Below are 19,780 nucleotides of genomic sequence, written 5' to 3' on the forward strand. Positions count from 1 at the left end.
TGGGTTTCGCCCCCACAACCCAAAAATGTGCAGAGTAGGTGGATTGGCCATGCTAAATTGCCCCTTAATTGGAAAAAATAATTGGGTAATCTAAATTTATTTTTAAAAAACAGACTTGAGATCAAGCCCTCGTAAATCTGGCATATTCACTGATGTCTCCTGTTTGGTATCATTATCAGCCTGGTTCTTATCTCTTTGGATCTGACTTCGTACCATACCAGTTTGAATGCTCGAGTGGTATGAATGCAGCAGTGCTGTCCCAGCATTTCTGCAGTTGGGACTTTCTTCTCCCACTTGATGATCATGAGAGAATCATCTTATAAATCAAGTACTAACTAGTCGCACCAGGTAAATAAGGCAACTAGAAATTAGATCAATTATAAAACAAAGAGGTAATAAAAGCTTATGTGAATGGGGGAATTGTGGTCTTATAAAAGGTGTAAATATATACATTATTGAATCACGGGATAATCCATTACAAATATTTGGCTAAATTTTCATTGGATAACTTACAGTGTTAAGCATATTGCCACAATCTCCTCCTGGGAAACAACTGTATTGTTTGGTACTATCAGATTCTGAGCAGATAATACAGTGTTCGAGACAGTGTGACTTGCACTATTTAATAGGCCTCTTCAATCCAGTCAGAATGTATAAAACTAGTCATCCTCGCCAGTTCCAGCCAGCTGCAGTGATGAAACAGTACGCACCATGTTTAGACACTCTACAATTGACCACCTGTAAAGCAAATGCTTAAATATGGCTTGGCGTGTCTTCTGTACTGCACATTGGGTTCGGCTTCATGTAGCTGTTGTCATTCTACTTTTTAAAATAACAAAGCCCTGTGATTACCCCACTATCTTCATCCCAAATTAAGACTGTTGCTTAGGACTAAAGCAATACCCAGCATTGCTTTTGGTTTTAACTTGAAGATTATGAACTAATGACGTCTTTAACCCAGTTTTTAATGTATAAACCCAGTATGTAAACAGGGCATCGGATAATTAGCTAAATGTGCTCTTCATTCAGTTTCATTTTGCACAAACTCATAAACTAAGGTCATAGTTAGTGAGAATTGAATTAAATTCAGCAGAGCTCAGTCAGAGCAATTAAACTTATCTCTGCCCAGACTCACTCATGTGCCAGACAGCAGGAAAGCACAACAGCCAAAGCATGCAAGATGTAAAACGGGCTACAGATTTAAAATTGCTTTACACCTAATTTCAGTCCAGCAACAAGGGTAATTCTTGTGGACCAGGACTGCAGCAAATAAGCACACACTGCAAACCAACATAAACTTTGCTGTTGTAATACAAAATAGGGGTAAAGAAAGCACAAGGAAACACAAAATTAACAGCAGCTCACACTTACATTGAAAATGTTCACGGTAAAATGCTGCTTTTCCCTTATACTGTATTCCAGTGCCCTGTCTGGATATACAATTCCATTTGCAGAGATTTAAGCAAAGGGAAAAGCAAATACCCCTCCCCGAGAAACCTACTGATGTGACAGTCTGTGCCTCAGAAGCCAAAGTCTCCACCTCCGACAACTTCTATCGAACAATACTGTTATCACTAGTCGTCTTGTGGGTCTCGATTCTGTTCTGTATTTAATGGTGACTCTGGTAGGAAGATCCGGCATAGGAACCATCTTTGTGCACTGTATCACCAGCTCTGTTGAAAGTAAAGAACGTGATTATTACCTTGCAGAGATTTGTAAGTTTTAAAAAAAATAATCGTTTTATTTTTATATTTCTATTCCAACATCTGATTCGATTAGAAACGTTTAGAAGGAAAGCACTAAAAACAAAGTTAAAATTAAGAATTTAAGTTAATATAATCCCCAGGACAACCCACAGCTTTTTAGACAAATGCAGCAGTCGTTTATTTTTACACACTTCAAACACTTCATGAGCCGAATCACTGCATCATTTGTTCTTGGTTTGGACCTTGTTTGAGGGAGGAATGTCGGTCAGTTAATGGGAGAACTCCTTACTCGTCGAATAGAGCCACAGAATCAGCCATCTGATCTAAAAAGGCACCTCCAACAATGCAGCACTCCCTCAGCTGAGCTTGTGTCCTTAAGTGTGCCATATGAGCTTGGACCTACAACCTTCTGGTTCAAAAGCAAGGGCACGACAAATTGAGTTTACCTGTAACATCAGCCATGCTGACTGACAATTGGTAGAAACATCTTAGAAGCTGCGGAATTAAAACAACACGTTAAGTGACAGATAGGGTTTATTTTATGCTGGTGTAAAGGTCCTTCCTGGTGATTCCCTTCTTCCCCCCCTTTCTTTATATTGTCATTAATCTTTTTGATCCATGGATGCTTGAAGGACATGTATCTTTAAGTCAAGCAGCAGACAGAATGAGGAATTCAAAACGCTGCAACATAGTGTTATGCTGCTAGTTTTCTAGCAACAGAACCCAGACTTTGTGGCACCCGAGATATGAGGTGGGATACCGTTCAATTGGTTGGCTGATGGCCAATAAATTCTGCCCAGTAACAGGAGGTGATTAGATCCTGCCTGAGTGGGATGATTTCCAAAGACCTAAGGAAAGCAGAATCAGGGTCCTTGGATACTCAGGGAAAGAGGACCAGGCACTCTCTTTGTTTCTCTCTCATGTTTTTTTTTCCAGAAAAGCTGTTGTACTTCTAAAACTGCAGAGACCTGAATGAATCTAGTGAAAACCATTTCACACTGGAAAGCAGAAATCTCGACTCAAAAGACTGGTTTGAAGGCGTGTGCTAGGAACAACCATCTGAAACAAAGATTCTTATATATTTTTTTCATTGTACAAGAGGCTGTTTGAAGCCGTTATTTGTCGAGGTTGTAACAGATGGACCGTTTGACACGTCTTCAAGTGCAAGAACTAAATTAGACAAATACATTTTTTTTTTCCAGTGGGGGGGGGGGGGGGGGGGGGGAAATCGCTGTTAAGCTCCCCTGCATCTCGGCAAGCCTCGTCTGACCTGCCAGACATCAGAAGGGAGGGGGAGGGGGGGGGGGGGCGTGGTCTATATCTTTCCGGCAAAGGTGCCAGCTTCGCGCTGCTGATCCCAGCGGTTAACCCAAGACATTAGGCAGATGGACTTGTAGACCTTTTGGAACCAGTTACAGAGTGCGACATCTTTGCCAGTTGATGAATGGGCTTTCTGACATCGATAGAAATCCAGGTAATTCTGATAACAGTTACGCGTCTGGTTGGTGTTGGGGAATCGCGCGTCAAACGGCGCCGTCTTGTACTTCTGAATACGTTCCTGGACTGTGGCCATGTTACCGTCTGGGTCTCTCTGCTCCCGCTGCCCGCTCGCCTCCGAATCAAGATTCTTATCTTTTACTCTTATTATTTTACCCCTCTCTGTTTGTTCATCTTGTGTATATATATATATATATATATATATATATATATAGGGTGGGGCAAGTTAAAGTGGGGGGATTAGGAATTGGATACTAGTTAACCAGTTGTATTTATGGCATATTTAATTATAGTTATTGTTGTTAATAAACCTAATTGTGTTTTAAAAGTTACAAACCAGATTACTGTAATTACTGGGCAACTAAGGGTCAAAGACTTAAGATATTTTTCTAAGAATTTTTGGTTAATTCAATTGTGACTCTAGCTCTAGGTGGGCTGGAATTGGCCGCGTCCTAGCCCAGGGTGCCACTGTTTTCTCTTTTTAGGGAGCATTGTGAGTAGAATATCCAGAGAAAAAGCAGTTATCTCTGCGCACTCCCTTGGGCTCCCAATTATGTCACATGGGAGGCACTGAGCACATGCCGAAGGGGAAGGGAACTGAAATGTCTACAGCCAATATATTATTGAGAATTTGGCATGAATACAGAATGGAAAATTCTACTGAAAATGGCACTGTAACCATAAATTATTTGAAAGTGAAAAGATACCACCTCTTTAGATCTTAATCTGCTGGAGATAATGATTTCTATTTATGTAACGTTTTCGTGTTGCAGAAAGGATGATCAATGAGTTGGAAGGAAGTGTCTTTCGCAGATTTTTGAAAGCAGCGAGGCTCAGAGGAGCAGAAATGTTGGGAGGGACAAGATTAGTAGAAGAGTAATCATTCATGCTCGAGCAAAGATAATGGGGAATGAGCTACCAAATCTACAACTCAATTAGGATACTGAAGGTTACCTCACTATGAGGTAGGGATGTCACACATTGCATCACTATGGATGAATTTTAATTTGCAGGAACTTTGTGTGTGACAAACACCTTGGGCAATGGTCCATAGTCCACATAGGACCATTAGAGCGGCAATTGGTTATAATAAGCTTGAGGAGAATCACTCTGCAAAATAGGAGGCAAGGTGAGGTGACAGGCCTCCATGAACTGAAAAATATCCTTACACTCTGAAACGTTACAACACTGTCAAATAGGCATTGTTGCTGCTACCTCTTGCCTTTGTTACAAATTAATAGTTTTAATTTGGAAAAATTAAGTTTTCATTGAAACACACACAGAATGGGGGAAAAGTCTACACTTTCAGGGCCATAATTGCCACTACCTCGCAACATGAATCAGTCCACTCTAAATCCTCATCCATCATGCATGGATCCTTATCACCCTCGGACCCCCATCCCCTTCTCCCATCCACCACCTCTATGTCCCAGCTTTAAATTATTTAAAGAGTTAACTACACTTGTCTCTGGAGTAATGCAAATCAGTAATCAGTCAAAGACCAGCAGTGGTTCCGCTAATGTTCTGTGGAAACAACTTCAAATTTCACCATGGCTGGTGAATTTAAGATCAATTAATAAATCTAGAATTAATGATTATCACAAAACCACTGTTCACCAACGATTGTCGTAAAAATCCATCTGCTTCACTGAGGCCCCAATCTGGTTGGAAAGCTATTCGGCAAAGGGTTTGTGAAGACAACTTCCAATAGTCTTTCACTGGGTATGCATAGAGGAGAGGCTCAGTTGGCTGGATGGCTGGTTCGTGATGCAGAGCGAAGCCAACAGCGCAGGTTCAATTCCCATATCAGCTGAGGTTATTCATGAAGGCCCAACATTTCAACGTTGCCCCTCACCCGAGGTGTGGCGATCCTCTGGTTAAATCACCACCAGTCAGCTCTTCCCCCTCAAAGGAGAAAGCAGTCTATGGTCATCTGGGACTATGGCGACTTTACTTTAACTATAGCCATCAGCAGCAGCAGAACTGTATTCAACCACAATTTGCAATCTCACAGCCTGGCATACTTTACTACATCAACCCAAGAGATCAATCTTGGAGGTAGTGGATTAGATCTAAGACTACCATGTTAAATTTAAATAAGGGCAATCATGAGGGCAATACGACAGGACTGGTTAAAGCGAACTGGGAAATTATGGGGGCTGGTTTAGCTCCGTGGGCTAGACAGCTGGTTTGTGATGCAGAACAAGGTAAGCAGTGCGGGTTCAATTACCGTACCAGCTGAGAATTCTGAATTCTCCCTCTGCGTTCGCTGGAATATGGCAACTAGCTTTTCACAGTAACTTCATTGCAGTGTTAATGCAAGCCTACTTGTGACAATAAAGATTATTTATTTTAATTTTTTATTTTAATTTAGGTTAAAGGGATAGGTCACAGTGATGCAATGACGGACATTTCAGGAGATACTTCCCAATACTCAGAAAAGAGGACTTCCCATTCCAGAGAGAAAGGAAGACTAAACGAAGGACACTTCATCCATGGATCACTAAGTTGTTAAAGATAGTATCAAATTGAAAGAAAAAGCATTTATTTCTGCAAAGATGAGTAGTAGGTCAGTAAGAATGGACAGAAGATAAAGAACAGCAAAGAATGACTAAAGGATTAAAAAGGAGGGTGAAGAGGGTAGCACGGTGACACAGTGATTAGCACTGTGCCTTACGACGCCAAGGTTCCAGGTTCGATCCCAGCTCTGGGTCACTGTCCATGTGGAGTTTGCACATTCTCCTCGTGTTTGCATGGCTTTGCCCCCACAACCCAAAGATGTGTAGGGTAGGTGGATTGGCTACGCTAAATTGCCGTTGAATTATAAAAAATGAATTGGGTACTCTAAATTTAAGAAAAAAATGTAAAAACAAACCGGAAGAGTTTTTACAGGTATTTAAAAAGGAAAGAAGCAAGTGAGCATTAATCCTCTAGAGAAAATCAGGAAAAGTTAGTCTGCAGGTACAGCAAGTGATTAGAAAGGCAGTTATTACAAGAGGAATGATTATTACAAGAAGAATGGATGGCACGGTGGCTAGCACTACAGCCTCACAGCACCAGGGACCCGGGTTCAATTCCTGCCTTGGGTGACTGACTGCATGGAGCTGGCACTTTCTCCCCGTGTCTGCGTGGGGCGTGGGTTTCCTCCTGATGCGCCGGTTTCTTCAAACAGTCCAAAGATGTGGTGAGGTGGATTGGCCATGCTATGGCCCTTTAGTGTCCAAAGATGTGCAGGTTAGGGGTCACGGCGATAGAGTGAGAGAGTGGGCCTTGGTAGGGTGCTCTTTCAGAGGGTCAGTGCAGATAATGTGCCAAATGGCCTCCTTCTATACTGTAGAAATTCTATGGTTCTATAAAAGTAGGGATATTTTGCTACAGTAGTACAGGGCATTGGTGAGACCTCATCTTGAGCATTGTGTACAGTTTGGTCACTTTATGTAGGAAAGGATATGAGTACATTATAAGCTTTCGGAGAAGGTTCACGCGACTGATATCTGGGATGGGGAGATTAACCTACGAGGAAAGGTTGGACAAGCTGAGCCTGATTCATTTGATTTATAAGAGTGCGGTAATCTTGTGGGGATTTGTTAAGTGCTGAAAGGATGTTTCCTCTTGTGGGACAGATGAGAATTGGGTGGCATAGTTTAGGAATAATAACTTTTTTCTCAGAGTGTCGTGAATCTTTATAACTCTCCTCCCTGGAGAAGGGTGGAGGCTGGTTCAATTCATATTTTTAAGGCAGAGGTTGATAGATTCTTAACTAACACGGGAGTCAAAATCCATCAGGGGTAGGCATAAGTGATTTGGAAAACAAGCAAACGTGATTTAAGGAAAAAAAACTTTTTATGCAGTGGGTGGTGCATGTCTGGAATGCACTGGCTGGAAGTGTGGTAGGGGCAGGTGCAATCGAGGCATTCAAGAGGGCATTAACACCAAGTCATAATGATCATCTGGAGAGCTGGTGCATACACGATGGGCCAAATGTCCTCCTCTTGTGTTATGACAATTCTCTGATTCTGAATTGAGGCCACAATCAGATCAGATATGATTTTATTGAATGGCAGCGCAGGTTCAAAGGGTCGAATGGCCTACTGCTGCTCCTAATTCCTGCGCTCGTATGTAACCTTGGTTCAGTGAAAAGTGCAAGAGGGCATGTCAGGAGCAGCACCAGGCATACTTAAAAGCGAGGTGTCAACCAGATGGAACCTATGGCATAGGGTGGCATGCATGCCAAACAGTGGAAGCAGAATGTGTTAGATACTGCAATGGGCCCTGACAACATTCTGGCAAGCTGTGTCCTTGTCCAAGTCCTTTCCCCCTTGCACTTTTCACTGAACCAGTACAACTACAACATTGGCATCTACTGGCAATGTGATAAATTGGCGAGGTACGTCCTGTCCATGAAAAGCAGGACAAATTCAACACTGCCAATTACTGCTCCATTAGTCTACTCTCAATGTTCACCAGTGATGGAAGGGGTTATCGACAATTCTATCAAGTGGTCGGAACTTGCTTAGCAAGAATCTGCTCACTGATGTTCCACTCAGCTCCTGACCTCATTACAGTCTTGGTCCAAACATGAACTCCATCGTTGAGAGTGACTGGCTCAAGGCAACATTGACTGAGTGTGCCCTAGCAAAACTGAAGTCAATGGGAATCAAGGGGAAAACTCTCCACTGCTGGAGCCATACCTGGCACACAGGAAGATGGTTGTGGTTGTTGGAGGTTAACCATTCTCAGTGCCAGGGCATTACTGCAGATGTTCAACAGACTAGTGCCCGAGACCCAACCATTTTCAGCGGCTTCATCCAGGACATTTTCTCTATTGTTTTTGTAATATAAATTTACCCAATTAATGTTTTCCAATTAAGGGGCAATTTAGCATGGTCAATCTACCTAGACTGTACATCTTTGGGTTGTGGGGGTGAAACCCACACAGACACGGGGAGAATGTGCAAACTCCACACAGACAGTGACCCAGAACCGAGATCGAACCTGGGACCTCGGCGCCATGAGGCAGCTGGGATAATCCACTGCGCCACCGACTGCCCAACCTTTCCTCTATCATAACATCAGAAGTGGATGTTCACTGATGATTGCACATGTTTAGAACCATTTACAACTCTTCAGATACTAAAGCAATCTGCGTCCATATGCAACAATGCCTGGGCAATATTTAGCCTTGGGCTGATAAGCAGCAAGTAACATTCCCTCCACACAAATGGCGGGAAGCACCATTTCCAACAAGAGAGAATCTAACCATTTCCAATTGACATTCAATGGCATTACTATCACCGAATCCCCCTCTTTCAACATCCTGGGGGATACCATTGACCAGAAACTGAACTAGGCCAGCCTTTAAATACTGTGGCTACAAGAGCAGGTCAAAGGCTAGGAATTCTTTGTTGGATAACTCACCTCCTTACGCCCAAAGCTTGCCGACAATCTACGAGGCATAAGTCAGGAGTGCGATGGAATATTCTCCACTTGCCTGGATGAGTGCAGCTCCAACAACACAGAAGAAGCTCAACACCATCCAGGACAAAACAGTCCATTTGATTGACCACCACCTTCAGCATTCACTCTTCCACCACCAACGCACAGTGGCGGTATCATATACCATCTGCAAGATGCAGCAACTCACCAAGGCTCCTTCGACAGCACCCTCCAAACCCATAATCGTGAACATCTAGAAGCACAAGGATAACAGATGCATGGGAACACCAATACCTGCAGGCTCCCCTCCAAGCCCAACACATCATCCTGACTAGGAACTACATTGCCATTCCTGCATCATGGGGTCAAAATCCTGGAACCCCCTTCTTAACTACACTGTGAATGTACCTACACCACACGGACTGTTACTGTTCAAAAAGGCAGCTCACCACCACCTCCTCATGCGCAATTAAGGATGGGCAATAAATGCTGGCCTAGCCAGCGAAGGCCACATCCTGTGGAAGAAACAGCATTGATTGTATTGGGAAAATTGGGTCAGGCAAGCAAACTGCCTCACTGAAAACCAGTGAAACATCCAACCACAAACTGTTCCATTGGTTTTAACTTGCGGTAATATTTTAACCATGTATGTTCCCCATTTTTATATAATTTCTTTTTCTCTAAAAATAAGGTTTAGATTAAAAAAAAGAAAAAGAAATAAAATAGAAAATGACTGGAAAAAGAGATCAGCCAGCCACAGAAAGGGAAAGAAAGGTTAACAGTTTTATGGGATCTTTAATCAGCCTTTCTGAGGAAGAGATTAAACTCAGGCTTATTTCAGATGCTGCTATCCATCAGCCTGGTATTACCTACTGGCACTGCTTACTCGAATGTGTGAACATCAGCACCTTGATAGCAAACATATCAAATCTTCCTGTAGCTACTTAGAAGACACCATATGGTATCCTTAGGGTGGAATGTATTCAGCTGTACAGGGAACTGTTCCCCATCTGAACTCAGCAAGTTCTCCCGATGAATTCCAAAATAAGATTCACACCCAAAATATTTATTTTCAAACAATTAGAACGAATTGAGGGAAACAAACTGAAGATGGAAAATTGAGAATATCTGCAGATAAGTAGAGTCTGCACACGGTAATAGGGGATGGTTTAGCACAGTGGGCTAAACAGCTGGCTTCTAATGCAGAACAAGGCCAGCAGCGCGGGTTCAATTCCTGCACCGGCCTCAGTGAACAGGTGCCAGAATGTGGCGACTAGGGGCTTTTCACAGTAACCTCATTGAAGCCAACTTGTGACAATAAGCGATTATTCTTATTAGAATGGGTTGAGCCAGAGAAGACAGTTAACTGCAGATGGGAAGAAAACACAGCAGAGGAAGGGCTGAAAAGTGAAGAGAGCAGCAGAGACAAGGGCCAAGCAAAAATAACCCAGAATAAATATCTGCCATGATCTAACTGACAAGAAGAACAGCCTTCTACTCTACCTATGTAAAGTATCAAAGAACAACGGTTGGCAAGTGCGAGAGCGGATTGCAAAGCAATAGTAAGATATACAAGACTGCCAGAGAAATGGGAAGATGAAAACCATGCTATACACAGAGGCAGCCCAGGTGTCTGTTTAACATCACATCTGAAAGATGATGCCTTCAATAGTGCAGCGTTTCTTCAGTACTGTAGTATACGCCAGTGATACTCTGGATTAAGTGCTTCTATAAATACTATTTTTCTTATTTTAGCAGAGCTAACTGCTGTTTACTTCCTTTAGTGCAGTAAAATGCTTAGAGGTGCAATACAGGAGCACAATCAATCAAAAAAAGACACTGAGCCAAAGATGGAGACATTGTGACAGGTGATCAAAAGCCTAAAGGTAAAACAGGTGGGTTCAGGAAATGTCTCAGAGAAGAGGTTCCCAAACTGGATTTGTTCCACACCAGGCCAGGCAGATCGATATCAGCTTAGTTTTTTGCTGTTTCTGGGGAAGCCAGCCTCTGGTTGGATGAGTTGGAAATAGCATAATGGTGTTGATCAGTGTGAGCAAGGTCCATAAGGGGTTGGGAGAGCACGGGACATGCAAGGGCTTGAGCGCGTGCGAGAGAGCGAGGAGGAGCGCGTGCGAGAGAGCGAGGAGGAGCGCGTGCGAGAGAGCGAGGAGGAGCGCGTGCGAGAGAGCGAGGAGGAGCGCGTGCGAGAGAGCGAGGAGGAGCGCGTGCGAGAGAGCGAGGAGGAGCGCGTGCGAGAGAGCGAGGAGGAGCGCGTGCGAGAGAGCGAGGAGGAGCGCGTGCGAGAGAGCGAGGAGGAGCGCGTGCGAGAGAGCGAGGAGGAGCGCGTGCGAGAGAGCGAGGAGGAGCGCGTGCGAGAGAGCGAGGAGGAGCGCGTGCGAGAGAGCGAGGAGGAGCGCGTGCGAGAGCGAGGACGAGCGCGTGCGAGAGAGCGAGGACGAGCGCGTGCGAGAGAGCGAGGACAAGCGCGTGGGAGAGAGGGAGGACGAGTGCATGAGAGAGGACGAATGCATGAGTGGACGAGTGCGTGGGAGAGAGTGGACGAGTGCGTGGGAGAGAGTGGACGCGTGCGTGGGAGAGAGTGGACGAGTGCGTGGGAGAGAGTGGACGAGTGCGTGGGAGAGAGTGGACGAGTGCGTGGGAGAGAGTGGACGAGTGCGTGGGAGAGAGGACGAGTGCGTGGGAGAGAGGACGAGTGCGTGGGAGAGAGGACGAGAGTGTGGGAGAGAGGGCGAGAGTGTGGGAGAGAGGGCGAGAGTGTGGGAGAGAGGGCGAGAGTGTGGGAGAGAGGGCGAGAGCGTGGGAGAGAGGGCGAGAGTGTGGGAGAGAGGGCGAGAGTGTGGGAGAGAGGGCGAGAGTGTGGGAGAGAGGGCGAGAGCGTGGGAGAGAGGGCGAGTGCGTGGGAGAGAGGACGAGTGCGTGGGAGAGAGGACGAGTGCGTGGGAGAGAGGACGAGTGCGTGGGAGAGAGGACGAGCGCGTGGGAGAGAGGACGAGTGCGTGGGAGAGAGGACGAGTGCGTGGGAGAGAGGACGAGTGCGTGGGAGAGAGGACGAGTGCGTGGGAGAGAGGACGAGTGCTTGGGAAAGAGGACGAGTGCGTGGGAAAGAGGACGAGTGCGTGGGAGAGAGGGCGAGAGTGTGGGAGAGAGGGCGAGAGTGTGGGAGAGAGGGCGAGAGTGTGGGAGAGAGGGCGAGAGTGTGGGAGAGAGGGCGAGAGTGTGGGAGAGAGGGCGAGAGTGTGGGAGAGAGGGCGAGAGTGTGGGAGAGAGGGCGAGAGTGTGGGAGAGAGGGCGAGCGCGTGGGAGAGAAGTCGAGTGCGTGGGAAAGAGGACGAGTGCATGGGAAAGAGGACGAGTGCATGGGAAAGAGGACGAGTGCTTGGGAGAAAAGATGAGAGCTTGGTAGAAAGGGCGAGTGTGTGCACGTGTGTGTGTGAAACCGGCATTCCTCCCATTAAAAATGTCAAAAAGGTAAGACCAAAGTACGATTTTTAATGAGAACTTTTAAATTATAGTAAACACATACAAACAAGAAAAATAAATGTTTGTACCTATTGCATGAAAACAATCAATTTTTTGTTGTTTGGCTCTTCACAGAAAATACAGTGCAGAAGAGGCCTGTCAGCACATCGAGCCTGCACCGATACATGAAAAACATCTAACCTGCCTACCTAATCCCATATGCTAGCACTTGGCCCATAGCCTAAATGTTAAGATGTGCCAAGTGCTCATCCAAGTACTGTTTAAAGGACGTGAGGCAACCCACCTCTACCACCCTCCCAGGCAGTGCATTCCAGACCGTCACCACCCTCTGGGCAAAAGTGTTGTTCCTCAAATCCCCCCTTAACCTCCTGCCCTGGCCTTGTGTCCCCTCATGACTGACTATTCAACAAAAGGGTAAAAGCAAATTACTGCGGATGCTGGAATCTGAAACGAAAGGGACAATGCTGGAAAATCTCAGCAAGTCTGGCAGCATCTGTAGGGAGAGAAAAGAGCAGGGAAACTAACATTAGAGGATGAACTGTAGGTGTCGGGGGAGGGGAAGGGGGAAGCAAAGAGGAGAAAGGTGCAGGAAAGAAAGAAATGATAAAAGACAGTTAGAATGAAATGAAAACAAATGGGTCGAGGTGGGGCTGATCATCTGAAGTTGTTGAATTCGATGTTCAGGCCGGAAGGCTGTATGTAGTGTGCCTAACCGGAAGATGAGATGTTGTTCCTCCAGTTTGCGTTGCGCTTCACTGGAACATTGCAGCAGGCCAATAACAGACATGTGGGCATGGGAGCAGGGTCTTTTGTTAAAATGGCAAGCAACAGGAAGGTCAGGATCCTGAATGCGCACAGACCGAAGATGCTCAGCAAAGCGATCACCCAGTCTGCGTTTGGTCTCTCCGATATAGAGACGACCACATTGGGAGCAGTGAACACAGTCGACAAAATTGGAAGAGATGCAATTCCCACCCCCACACAATCTTATCCACCTTTCTACTCTTTGCTTCCCCCTTCCCTTACATCTGCAGTTCATCCTCTGATGTTAGTTTCCCTGCTGTTTGACCTTTCACATCTTTTGTTCTCTCTGGGGACTGCCATTAGCACTCTTTCCCCTTGGTTTCTGTGGCCATTAGCACCAAGTTTCCCTGGGTTTCTGTGGCTATGACTCATCTTTCATTCTCACTCTACAGTATAAATATTTCCCACTCTCTCTGTTCGCTTTGACAAAGTCATCGGACTCGAAACGTTAGTTCTTTTCTCTCCCTACATATGCTGCCAGACTTGCTGAGATTTTCCAGCATTGTCCCTTTCGATTCAACTAAAGGGAACAGCTGCTCCCTATCCATGCCCCTCAATCTTGTACACCTCGATCAGGATGCTCCTCAGTCCTCTCTGCTCCAACAAAAACAACCCAAGCCTTTCCAACCTCTCCTCATAACTTAAATGTTCCATCCCAGGCAACATCCTGGTGAATCTCCTCTGCACCCCCTCTAGCGTAATCACATCCATCCTGTAATGTGGCGACCAGAATTGCACACAGTACTCATGCCTCGATTGATAAAAGCAAGTGTCCCATATACCTTTTGCATCACCCTTTTAACCTGCCCTCCCGCCTTCAGAGATCAATGGACAAACACGCCAAGGTCCTTTTGAACCCGGAACTTCCCAGTGTCAAGCCATTCACTGAATACTTCCTTGTCAAATTTCTCCTTCCAAAGTGTGTCACCTCACACTTCTCAGGGTTAAATTCCATGGGTTAAATTCCATCTGCCATTTTACCATCCCGTCGATATCTTCCTGTAACTCAAGACACTTAACCTCACTGATAACCACCCAATTAATCTTTGTGTCACCTGCAAACTTACTGACCTTACCCCCACAGTCCTCTGTGCAGTTTATATAAATGATGAATAATAGGGGACCCAGCACAGATCCCAGCACAGTCACTCATGCAGCTGTCTGTTATCACACTCGCCTCCTACAACTAAGCCAATTTTGAATCCACCTTATCAAATTACCCTGTATCCCATGTGCATTTGCCTTCTTTATAAGTCACCCATGTGGAACCTTGTCAAAAGCCTTGCTGAAATCCATGAACTACATCTACTGCACTACCCTCATCTATACAACTGGTCATCTCTTCAAAAAAATGTTATCACATTTGTTAGACATGACCTCCCTCTGAAAATGCCACGGTGATTATCCCTGATCAAACTTTGCCTCTTGTGAAAATAGATTTTCTCCTTCAGAATCTTCTCCAATAGTTTCCCGACCATTGACGTGAGACTTAACGGTCTGTAGTTTTCAGGTTTATCTCTACAACTCTTCTAAACTGTGGAACCACATGAATGAAAATGAAATGAAAATCACTTATTGTCACGAGTAGGCTTCAATGAAGTTACTGTGAAAAGCCCCTAGTCGCCACATTCCAGCGCCTGTCCGGGGAGGCTGGCACGGGAATCAAACCGTGCTGCTGGCCTGCTTGGTCTGCTTTAAAAGCCAACGATTTAGCCGAGTGAGCTAAACCAGCTATTCTCCAGTCCTCTGACACCTTCCCCATGGCCAGAAAGAAAATAAGACACAAATAAACACAATAGGAATGTTTCTCAGGGGTTTCCAAAGGGTTCCACGGCTGGAAACGTTTGGGAATCCCTCTCTGAAAGGAAGAAAGAGGGATGGAGAGGGAATTGCAGAGCTTATGGTCTAGATCGTGGAAAGCTCTGCATCAATGGTGGGATAGAAATGGGGAATGTATATGCCAGATATATAGGAATACAGTTCTTAGAGGATTGTACGGCAGGAGGAAGTTACACGAGAACACAAAACGATTTGAAGGTATAGAAGACATTTCTCCAAAATAAGCTGAACACGCTTAAGAACAAATTTTTTACACCATCAGTCGAGGAGATGCTTTAAGTTTACCAATCAATTTAATGATGGAAGGCAGGTTCCACGAAGTTTGTGACATTCCCCATAATGAAGGGTTTCCTGGAGACAACATTCAGTCATTTTCTTTCTGAAGCATTTCAATTTTGAAGAAGCATTTCAAAAGAAAATCACAATAGATTAAAAAGCTATCTAAAAGGCCTAGTTTTTATACCTTTTATACCCACAGCTGGTTTCATTTAGTAGCATGCTTTTTGCCAGGAATGAAAAACAGAGGAAACTGAAAAACAATCCGACAAAAGGTCCACGATTTCCCTTATGTAGATACTAATGAAGCAACTGTGCATTCCCAGCATTTTGAGTTTAAATTTCTGATATTTGCAAAGCCTATCGCTGAAATTAATTTTGAATTCAGTGTTTCCATTCATCAAAGGTGGCAGGTGGGACATGGTTCCACTTTTGGTGCCACACAAATCATTCATTAGGCCCATAGGGAAACATGAAGCTGAATCAAGGAAACCTAGATGTGCATTAGGGAGTAATAAAACAACATTTATATATTATATCCAGTTGGCTAACCAGATATCTCAAAGCATTGAAAACAATGCAATAAGTGCCATAAACACTGACTCATACCCCATGATCTTTGATACACAGGCTTATACTACACATTAGGTAAATGAATAAAACAAATTGGATGCATTCATTTTAAATGATATTGATGTAGTTTGACCTGGTGATAACGAAAGACTAAAAAATAATTCTGTAATAAAATGTGAAATGAGAAAAGGTTTGCCAGTCCATCAGGCACCTTCCTGCCGCAGATGGTACATAATATTTCCATATCCATATATTCAACGTCTTGAAGCAAATATACAATCAAGTGGAATTTATCCCTAGTTCCCAAACTTAGCGAAACTCCCCGACGCATTATTCAGTTCTGGAACACGAACAACAAAATTCCTGCGGATGTGAGCAATGTTAACTCTTTCAGAAGGTGCAAAAGAACAAGTTGAAATGGCTTCTTTCTAACCAAGGAGAAAGGCAACTTGGTTGATTTGGAAAGGAAACAACAGGATGCTAGAGACGAGACTTTATTCACATTTCTACCAAGCACTGCTGCCGAGCAGCTGTGCTAATCTAACAATCAAATCTCACGAGCAACACAAAAAGCAGTCACGGATGCTACAGGAGCTGAGAGAGGAAATTGTAAGAGCTCTGACAACTCTTCCAGAAATCACTGATTACTGGAGAAAGGCAGATGCTTCTCCTATTATTAAAAAACTAGCAGACAGTGTGAGCAACACAAAAAATGACAACCCAGAGAATGTTTGTATATGGGTAAAGTTATTAAAAACAAGATCATAAATTTGACATACTGGATTTCTCTTTAAATCAACATGTTTTTGCTGAAGACAAATCCTGTTGACAAATGTATTACTTTTTTTTGAGGATGTAACTAGTAGGGTAGATAAAGGAGAACTAAATGATGTAGTATACCTGGATTTCCAAAAGGCATTCGATAAGGTGCAGCACAAAACGTTAATAGGCAGAATAGAGTTGAGGATGTAACTAGTAGGATAGATAAAGGAGAACTAGATGATGTAGTACACCTGGATTTCCAAAAGGCATTCAATAAGGTGCAGCACAAAACATTAATAGGCAGAATAGAGTTGATTAATGAATGGAGAACAGAGACTGGGCATAAATGGGGCTTTTTCAAGCTGCAGACACAGAATAGTGGAGTGCCGCAAAGATCAGTGCTGGAGCCTCAGCTATTTACAATCTATGTTGAGGACTTAGATGAAGAGACAGAGTAATGTACCCAGGTTTGTTGATGATGCCAAGCTAAGTGGAAAGTAAGCTGTGGGAAGGATAGGGAGGCTACAAAGAGATTTGGACAGGTTAGGGGAGAGTGCAACAAGATGGCAGATGGAATATATTATGGGGAAACATTAAGTTATTCACTTTGATCAGAAGCTTGTATGCGCTGGTGTTCAGAGACTTGGGTGTGCTTGCATAAGGAATGCAGAATTTAACATTTAGGTGCAGCAAACAGTTAGGAAAGCAAATTACATGTTGGCCTTTATTGCAAGGTGATTGAAGTACAAAAATAAAGAGGTCTAACTGCAGTTGTGCAGGGTTTTGGTGAGATTGTATCTGGAGTAGTGTGTGCTGTTTTGGTCTCCACAGTGAAGAAATGACATACTTGCACTGGAGACAGTACAGTGAAGGTTACTAAATTGGTACCCGAGAAGAGGAGGTTTTCCTTGATGAGAAGCTGAGTAAATTGGGCTCATGTTGTCTGCAGGTGAAAATAATTAGAGGTGATCTCATTGAAATCAAAATTCTGAAGGGACTCTATAGGTTGGATGCTGAGAGATTGTTTCTGCTGGTCAGGGAATCTAAAATACTAGGGCACAGACTTGAGAGAAGGAGCCGATCATTCAGGACTGAGATGAGTAGAAATTACTTCACTCAAAGGGTGGTGAATCACTGGAATTCTCTACTCCAGCCCAGGATTAGCCAAGTCCATATTGAATGGCAGACTCAATAGACAGTGTGGTTTACTCCCGCTCCTATTTCCTGAGTTCTTGCGAGGCCTTTGAATAGAAATAAAACCAGAAAAAATAGCCAAAATGGGAAGAGGAAATCGTGGCTATTTTAATTTACTGGCTTTCTTTGAGGATGTGACAAAGGATGCAACCAACAAGATGGTAGGTGAACTAGATGGATCATAGCCCTTTCATAACCAGCAGTTCTTATGTTCCGAGGTCACAAAATACATTTTAAAGGGTGTCCTCCCAGTAGGGAACCCCAGAGTATGCGCTCATCTGATCATCATCTTGCCAGATCCTTGATACTCCCAATTTGCAATTATTAAATTAATTGGGAATGCCCCAGATTTTGTTTATTGATCTCTGTGGGAACGGTGCCATGTAGATTTTACTCTTATGTACTTGCAAAAGCAACCCCCCCACCAAGGTAAGGAAATGGGTACAATTGCTAGGACAGGATTTCCTCTGGCCTGCCCTGGCCAGAGGCAATTTACGTTGGACAGGGCCATGGACATGAAACCTGCCCGTGACTATTAAGGCTCTTGCCGCTTAGGTGCTCCCCATGCAAGAATTTAAAATAGCTATACACAGCACCAAGTGACCTTCACCAAAGTTACAAATTACTCACTTGATGACTGTGACCATGGTCTCCTCATAACCTCCTTAAACACTGACACAACTGACCACATGATGCCTTCCTCAGTTGATCAGCCAAGTATAACTGCCCTTACCTGCCTCAATCCTTGCCCATCTGAATCAGTCCATAATTTCCCTACTAATGGCTTCTTTTCCCACAACTCCATGGTTTTTTTCAAGGTTTCTCAACAACCTAAAGTTGCCACCACAGTTCATGGCCTCACCTCAGAGTATCTCAAATCTCCTTCAGCCATACCTCACCCCAAAACAATCTCTGCTTTAATGGTTAATGCCTTTGTTGCATCATCGCCCTTCGCTCAAAGCTGGCAGCCATGACTTTGGTCACCTAAACCACTCCCTGGAAGTCCATCCCTGAAACACTCCCCCCTTCCTTCCCTCATTTAAGACCCTCCTTAAAACCCATCTCTGTGGTCAGATCTCTAACTGTTTCCTTCTTTGGTTTGCCTTCCTTTTCTGATTAAGCCTTTGAAGTGCATTTGAATGCTATTCTCTGCTAATAGACACGATATAAAGGCAAATTACGTTTTTTTTTAAATGGGGTATTGCTACTATTTGGAACACCCAATCCACAAAAGTATCTGTAAGCTTTTCTTTGTCAAATCTGCTTTGCGCCATTTGTGCTCCAGTGGGAGGCAGAGTACCAAGTGTTGTGGTGACTAAGGCAGCTGTGCATCGAACACTAAATTTATATTGCTCAAGTACGGAAATCTGGAATGCCTGATGCATCTTTCAGTGATGTAGAAAATAACAACTTAGTGTTACCGTGCCAGTGCCATTTACAGCAGAGCAGGAAAGTAAATAGGGATTGCAAAGCTCATTAAATGTCACAGCAGCCGCTACAGCCCTCTCAATCATGTTTCTCTTCCCCTTTCTTGCAGCACAACTGCAGATTTCATAACCACAGAAAATGGTAGCACAAGAGAATATTTTATGCTTAATGTGCATGTTTCAGAAATGCATCTACTCTGACCCAAAATAAAAGCACCTCTCAAGGTTAATAACTTTCACATTCACAACCTAGACTGAAACAGGAGGAAATCTTTCCACAAAATTAATCACAGCAAGAGAACAAATCTTGCTGGCTCCAAATATTAGAGGGGTCCACCAATGCATCCAATTTGGGGTTTCACAAACCAAATACGCCATAAAGACAAAATATTCTAGGTTAAACTGTGTGCTTTATTTCGATAGGAATTTAAAAATGACTGCCTTAAGCAAAGTAGAAAATAATTCACAGAAAATAATCAGGATTCATTCAGAGGCTAGTTCAACATTTCAGCTCAACAGGGTTTGAAATTAATGAAAAGCTCATGTTTCTTTGTTCCACTTCAAAGCAACAAATTCCCTCCTTAGAGATGCTGCACATGGACATTAGTGGCACAATGGTATTATTTTGCAACTGTGAAGTGGGACTTCAAAGTCAATACCAAACGCCTTGCACAGCAAGGATTAGAGAAGTGGTAATGAAACCCAGTATGCGATATGCAAGGTAAAGTTAGAAAACAGAGTAGATAGGCCATGAAATGAATATAT

General features: G+C 43.9%; 2 protein-coding genes across 2 annotated transcripts in view; both read right to left on the bottom strand.

Moving 5' to 3' along the window:
- Positions 1 to 484: 484 nt before the first annotated feature.
- lysmd2 (LysM, putative peptidoglycan-binding, domain containing 2) overlaps positions 485 to 19,780 on the bottom strand; it is a 68,695-nt gene continuing 49,399 nt past the window's right edge. Inside the window, exon 3 of the mRNA XM_038814201.1 lies at positions 485 to 1,673. Within this exon, the coding sequence (XP_038670129.1) occupies positions 1,610 to 1,673 (64 nt within the window). The 3' untranslated portion in view covers positions 485 to 1,609. The remainder of the gene's footprint in view (positions 1,674 to 19,780) is intronic.
- LOC119974478 (cytochrome c oxidase subunit 6B1-like) lies at positions 3,022 to 3,338 on the bottom strand. The gene has a single exon (XM_038813392.1). It carries the CDS (start codon positions 3,277 to 3,279, stop codon positions 3,022 to 3,024), a length of 258 nt encoding a protein of 85 aa, XP_038669320.1. The 5' UTR covers positions 3,280 to 3,338.

The sequence above is a fragment of the Scyliorhinus canicula genome, chromosome 12, assembly GCF_902713615.1.
Source record: "Scyliorhinus canicula chromosome 12, sScyCan1.1, whole genome shotgun sequence".
Classification (NCBI taxonomy): Eukaryota; Metazoa; Chordata; class Chondrichthyes; order Carcharhiniformes; family Scyliorhinidae; genus Scyliorhinus; species Scyliorhinus canicula.